Source organism: Podarcis gaigeae (genome assembly GCF_964106915.1).
Source record: "Podarcis gaigeae genome assembly, chromosome: Z".
Lineage (NCBI taxonomy): Eukaryota > Metazoa > Chordata > Lepidosauria > Squamata > Lacertidae > Podarcis > Podarcis gaigeae.
In genome coordinates, this window is record NC_139691.1 from 92,993 (window position 1) to 100,000 (window position 7,008).

At 50.4% G+C, this 7,008-nt stretch overlaps 1 protein-coding gene across 1 annotated transcript in view; it reads right to left on the reverse strand.

Annotated features, from left to right (window-relative positions):
- Nucleotides 1-3,622: 3,622 nt before the first annotated feature.
- Nucleotides 3,623-7,008, reverse strand: part of RABL6 (RAB, member RAS oncogene family like 6) — a 34,741-nt gene continuing 31,355 nt past the window's right edge. Inside the window, 3 exon segments of the mRNA XM_083723184.1 lie at nt 3,623-3,803; nt 3,806-3,907; nt 5,395-5,569. Coding sequence (XP_083579310.1) covers nt 3,757-3,803; nt 3,806-3,907; nt 5,395-5,569 — 324 coding nt within the window. The 3' untranslated portion in view covers nt 3,623-3,756.

Consider the following 7,008-nt stretch of genomic DNA (forward strand, 5'->3'; position numbering starts at 1 on the left):
GGGTCTCTGGCGCCGCCTAGTTATCAGCACCCCTGAGCATACTACAATTCCCAAGATGCCACTGGGTGTACTACAGTTCCCAAGGTGCCACTGGATGTACTATGGTTCCCAAGGCGCCATTGAACATACTGCAATTCCCAAGATGCCACTGGGCGTACTACGGTTCCCAAGCGGTGCAGAACATACTACAATTCCCAAGGCCCCGCTGAACGTACTACAATTCCCATGGGCGCCTCCTAGGTATTGGCACCGCTGAGCATACTATAATTCCCAAGGTGCCGCTGGGCGTGCTAGTTTCCAAGTCGCCACTGAACGTACTACAATTCCCATGGGCGCCTCCTAGGTATTGGCACCCCGGAGCGTACAGTTCCCAAGGCGCCACTGGGCGTACTACAGTTCCCAGGGTGCCACTGAAGGTACTACAGTTCCCAGGGTGTCACTGGGCGTAATACAGTTCCCAAGGTGCAGCTGGGCGTACTACAGTTCCCAAGACGCCACTGAATGTACTACAGTTCCCAATGCGCCACTGAACGTACTACAGTTCCCAAGGCGCCGCTGGGCGTACTACAGTTCCCAAGCTGCCACTGAAGGTACTACAGTTCCCAGGGTGTCACTGGGCGTAATACAGTTCCCAAGATGCCACTGGGCGTACTACGGTTCCCAAGCGGTGCAGAGCATACTACGATTCCCAAGGCCCCGCCGAACGTACTACGGTTCCCATGGGCGCCTCCTAGGTATTGGCGCCCCTGAGAGTACTATAATTCCCAAGCATACTTTAATTCCCAATGCGCCACTGAACGTACTACAGTTCCCAGGGCGCCACTGGGCGTTCTACATTTCCCAAGGTGCCACTGGATGTACTATGGTTCCCAAGGCGCCATTGAACATACTACAATTCCCAAGATGCCACTGGGCATACTGCGGTTCCCAAGCGGCACTGAACATACTACAATTCCCAAGGTGCCACTGGGCATGCTACGGTTCCCAAGCGGTGCAGAACATACTACAATTCCCAAGGCCCCGCTGAACGTACTGCAACTCCCATGGGCGCCTCCTAGGTATTGGCACCCCTGAGCATACTATAATTCCCAAGGTGCCGCTGGGCGTGCTAGTTTCCAAGTCGCCACTGAACGTACTACAATTCCCATGGGCGCCGCCTAGGTATTGGCACCCCTGAGCATACCATAATTCTAAAGCATACTACAATTCCCAAGGCGCTGCTGAGCGTACTACAGTTCCCAAGGCTCCACTGGGCGTACTACAGTTCCCAAGGTGCCACCGAAGGTACTACAGTTCCCAGGGTGTCACTGGGCGTAATACCAAGGTGCAGCTGGGCGTACTACAGTTCCCAAGACGCCACTGAATGTACTACAGTTCCCAAGACGCCACTGGGCGTACTACATTTCCCAAGGTGCCACTGGATGTACTATGGTTCCCAAGGCGCCATTGAACATACTACAATTCCCAAGGTGCCACTGGGCGTACCGTGGTTCCCAAGCGGCGCCGAACATACTACAGTTCCCAAAATGCCACTGGGCGTACTACGGTTCCCAAGCGGTGCAGAGCATATTACGATTCCCAAGGCCCCGCTGAACGTACTACAATTCCCATGGGCGCCGCCTAGGTATTGGCACCCCTGAGCATACTATAATTCTAAAGCATACTCCAATTCCCAAGGCGCTACTGAGCGTACTACGGTTCCCAAGGTTCTGGCGCCGCCGGAGTTTATTCATGGTGCAGGCATCCGTTCCACAAAGCAAGGCGGTCCAGAAAGCGGGCGCCGGCGCGCTAGGGTTCCCGTTCCGGAAACAGGCGCCAAAGAGGAGGCAGGAGGCCTTTGTAAGTTGGTGGAGGCGGAGGGGCGGGGAGGAAGAGGAAGGGGGAAGAGGAAGGGAGGGAGGAAGGAAGGAAGGAAGGAGGGGGAAGAGGAAGGAAGGAGGGAAGTGAAGGAAGGAAGAGGAAGGAAGGAAGGAGGGAAGTGAAGGAAGGAGGGAGGGAGGAAGGAAGAGGAAGGAAGGAGGGAAGTGAAGGAAGGAAGGAAGAGGAAGGAAGGAGGGAAGTGAAGGAAGGAAGGAGGGAGGGAGGGAGGAAGGAAGGAAGGAGGGAGGGAAGGAAGGAAGGGGAAGAGGAAGGAAGGAGGGAAGGAAGGAGGGAAGTGAAGGAAGGAAGGAGGGAGGGAGGAAGGAAGGAGGGAAGGAAGGAAGGAAGGAAGAGGAAGGAAGGAGGGAAGTGAAGGAAGGAAGGAGGGAGGGAGGAAGGAAGGAGGGAGGGAGGGAAGGAGGGAAGGAAGGAAGGAAGGAAGGAAGGAAGGAAGGAAGGAAGGAAGGAAGGAAGGAGGGAGGGAGGGAAGGGAAGGAAGGAAGGGGAAGAGGAAGGAAGGAGGGAAGGGAAGGAAGGAAGGAAGGAAGGAGGGAAGGAGGGAAGTGAAGGAAGGAAGGAGGAAGGAAGGAAGGAAGGAAGGAAGGAAGGAAGGAAGGAGGGAGAGAGGGAGGGAGGAGGGAAGGAAGGAAGGAAGGAAGGAAGGAAGGAAGGAAGGAAGGAAGGAGGGAGGGAGGAGGGTGGGAAGGAAGGAAGGAAGGAAGGAAGGAAGGAAGGAAGGAAGGAAGGAGGGGAGGAGAGGAGGAGAAGAGTTGGAGAGAAAGGAAGAGGAAATGAGGGAAATTGGGAGAGGGAAAGAGGAAGGAAGGAAGGAAGGAAGGAAGGAAGGAAGGAAGGGAGGGAGGGAAAGGAGAAGAGATGGAGGGGAAGAAAGGGGAAAAGGAGAGGAAATGAGGGAAATTGGGAGAGGAAAGAGGAAGTATGGAAGGAGGAAAAGGAAATGAGGGAAAATGGGAGAGGAAAGAATGGAAAGGAAGGAGGGATAGAAAGGAGAAGGAAGGAAGGAAGGAAGGAAGGAAGGAAGGAAGGAAGGAGAGAGAGAGAAAGGAAATGGGGAAGGAAGGAAGGAGAGGAAGAATGGAAGGAGAAAGGAAAAGGGAGAGGAAATGAGGGAAATTGGGAGAGGGAAGAGGAAGAATGGAAAGGAAGAAGGAGGGAAAGGAAGAGGAAAAGGAAGGGGAGGAGAAAGAGGAAGAATGAAGGAGAAAGAGGAGAAGGAAGAGGAAATGAACAGGATGAGGAAAAAGAAGAAAGGAAAGAAAGAGGAAAAGGGGGAAATTGGGAGGGGAAAGAGGAAGGAGGGAAAGGAAGAGGAAGTGAGAGACAGGACGAGGAAAAAGAAGGCAGGAAAGAGGCGAGGAGGAAGAGGAAATGAGGGAAATCGGGAGAGGAAGAGGAAATAGCCGATGAGACGAAGAGGAAAAGGAAGAGGAAGTGCAAGAAGGGGAGAAGACGAGGAAGGAGAGGAAGAGGGGAGAAGGAGAAGGGAGAGAGGAGGAGGGAGGGAAAGAGAGACAAACCGGGAAGAAGAAGAGGAAGTGAAGAGGAAGAGGAAGTGAAGAGGAAGAGTAAGTGCCCGCCCCCTTTTCTCGCGGGATCAACCAGTCCGGAATGAGGGGGGGGAAAGGCGGGAGATACCTGAGTTCCATGCGCCCCGGAAGCAGGAAGTGAGGGGGCGGGACTTCCTGTTCCTCCGGCGCCGCCCCCCCGGCAAGCAGCACAAAGTCCACGGAAAGCGCCGGAAGGGGGGCGGGGTCACAGCAAAAAAGGCGGGGTCACATGCACGGCAGGAAGTCCCGCCCCCGGGCCGATCTGTCCGTCCAAAGCCGCAGCTCGATTCCAGGAAGGGGAGGAGCCTCCCGCCGGGAAGGGGCGGGGCTAGAGCTCCTCGTAGTCCCGCCCCCCCGGGCCGGCCCCGCCCCCAGGAAGGCCTCCAGCTCGTCCAATGGGCTGGCCTTGGCTTTGGCCCGCCCCTTCCTGCCCTCCGCTTCCTCTTTCGGCTTCTTGGGGCGGGTCTTCTTCTTCTTCTCTTCCTGCGGGGGGCGGGAAGAAAGAGAGAGAGAGAGACAGGAAGTTGGGGGCGGGAACTTCCTGTCAGCGCCCGGCCGCTCTAGGGTTCCCAGGCCTACCTCTCTGCTGCTCCGCTTCTTCTTCTTCTTCTTCTTCCTTGGAAGGATCTGGAGGGGAAAAAGAATATTGGTTTAATTTCCTTTTTTTCTCACGTTTTATTAGATTTTATTATTTATTATTTTATTATTTTATATTATATTATATTGTATTGTATTACTACATTATTATTATTACCATTATTATTATTATTATTAAAATTATTATTATTATTACTATTATTACCATTATTATTAATATTATTATTAATATTATTATTATTACCATTATTACCATTATTATTATTATTAGTATTATTTTATTACCATTATTATTATTATTATTATTATTATTATTTATTACTACTACTACTATTATTACCATTATTATTATTATTATTACTATTATTACCATTATTATTATTACTACTATTATTACCATTATTATTATTATTATTATTATTATTATTATTTCTATTATTACCATTATTACTATTATTATTACCATTATTATTATTATTATTATTACTACTACTATTATTACCATTATTATTATTATTATTATTACTATTATTACCATTATTATTATTATTATTATTTCTATTATTACCATTATTACCATTATTATTATTATTATTATTATTATTATTTCTATTATTACCATTATTATTACTATTATTATTACCATTATTATTACTACTCCCCTTCTTCCCCTTCCTCCTCCTCCTCCTCCCCTTCTTCCCCTTCTTCTTCCTCCTCCTCCCCCCATTATTATTATTACTATTATTATTACCATTATTATTACTACTCCCCTTCTTCCCCTTCTTCCCCTTCTTCTTCTTCCTCCTCCTCCTCCTCCCCCATTATTATTATTATTACTATTATTATTACCATTATTATTACTACTCCCTTCTTCCCCTTCTTCTTCTTCCTCCTCCTCCTCCTACTCCTCCCCCCCCCATTATTATTATTACTATTATTATTACCATTATTATTACCATTCATTATTATTACTACTCCCCTTCTTCCCCTTCTTCCCCTTCTTCTTCTTCCTCCTCCTCCCCTTCCTCCTCCTCCTCCTCCTCCCCCCCATTATTATTATTACTATTATTACTATTATTATTACCATTATTATTACCATTATTATTACTACTCCCCTTCTTCCCCTTCTTCTTCCCCTTCTTCCCCTTCCTCCTCCCCTTCCTCCTCCTCCTCCTCCCCTTCCTCCTCCTCCTCCTCCCCTTCCTCCTCCTCCTCCCCTTCTTCCTCTTCCTCCTCCCCTTCCTCCTCCCCTTCCTCCTCCCCTTCCTCCTCCCCTTCCTCCTCCTCCTCCTCCCCTTCCTCCTCCCCTTCCTCCTCCCCCCCTCCTCCCCTTCTTCTTCCCCTTCTTCTTCCTCCTCCCCCCCCCTACCTTCCCGCCTGGGCGCCTCCTCCAATCCCAGCCCAAAGAGGTCGGCCTCGTTCTTCGGCCGGAAGGCGGGGAGGGCGGCCGGAGGGGGCGGGGCCGGGGGCCGGCTGGGCGGGGCTCCAGGGTCCGAGGCGTCCGATAGGTCCGAGAGGGCGGGGAAGCGGTCCTGCAAAGGAGGCTGGGAGAAGAGCCCTGAATAAGGATTCTGGGAGACGTAGTTTGAGGCTCCTAAGGCGCCCAAAGGAATCTGGGAGACGTAGTTTGAGGCTCCGAAGGCGCCCTCTGGTCCCCCAAAGGATTCTGGGAAACGTAGTTTGAGGCTTCTAAGGCGCCCAAAGGATTCTGGGAGTTGTAGTTTGAGGCTTCTAAGGTGCTCTAGTCCTCTTTCAACACAGCAAAGGTTTCTGGGAGTTGTAGTTTGAGGCTTCTAGTCCCCCAAAGGATTATGGGAGTTGTAGTTTGAGGCTTCTAAGGCACCCAAAGGATTCTGGGAGCTGTAGTTTGAGGCTTCTAGTCCCCCAAAGGATTCTGGGAAACGTAGTTTGAAGGTTTTAAGGCACTCTAGCCCCCCCAAAGGATTCTGGGATTTGTTTGAGGCTTCTAGTCCGCCAAAGGATTATGGGAAACGTAGTTTGAACCTTCTAGCCCCCAATGGATTCTGGGAGTTGTAGTTCGAAGCTTTTAATGTCCCTCTAGCCCCTCCCGAGGATTCTGGGAGTTGTAGTTCCCTCGCACCCGGCGCCAACTCACCCCCTGGCGCCAATTCACCCCCCCTAAAGGATTCTGGGAGTTGTAGTTCGAGGCTTCTAGTCCCCCAAGGGATTCTGGGAGTTGTCGTTTGAGGCTTCTAGTCCGCCAAAGGATTATGGGAAATGTAGTTTGAAGCTTCTATTCTTCCAAAGGATTCTGGGAGTTGTAGTTTGAGGCGTCTAGTCCCCCAAAGGATTCTGGGAAACGTAGTTTGAGGCTTCTAAGGGGCACTCTAGTCCCCCAAAGGATTCTGGGAAACATAGTTTGAGGCTTCTAGTCCCCAAAGGATTCTGGGAGTTGTAGTTTGAAGCTTTTAATGTCTCTGTAGCCCCCCCCCCAAGGATTCTGGGAGTTGTAGTTTGAGGCTTCTAGTCCCCCAAAGGATTCTGGGAAACGTAGTTTGAGGCTTCTAAGGCACCCAAAGGATTCTGGGAGTTGTAGTTTGAAGCTTTTAATGTCTCTGTAGCCCCCCCCCAAGGATTCTGGGAGTTGTAGTTTGAGGCTTCTAGTCCCCCAAAGGATTGTGGGAAACGTAGTTTGAGGCTTCTAAGGCACCCAAAGGATCCTGGGAGTTGTAGTTTGAAGCTTTTAATGTCTCTCTAGCCCTTCCCCAAGGATTCTGGGAGTTGTAGTTCGAAGCTTTTAATGTCCCTCTAGCCCCTCCCGAGGATTCTGGGAGTTGTAGTTCCCTCGCACCCGGCGCCAACTCACCCCCCTGGCGCCAATCCTCCCCCCGTAAAGGATTCTGGGAGTTGTAGTTTGAGGCTTCTAGTCCCCCAAAGGATTCTGGGAGTTGTAGTTTGAGGCTTCTAGTCCCCCCAAAGGATTCTGGGAAACGTAGTTTGAGGGTTCTAGTCCCCAAAGGAT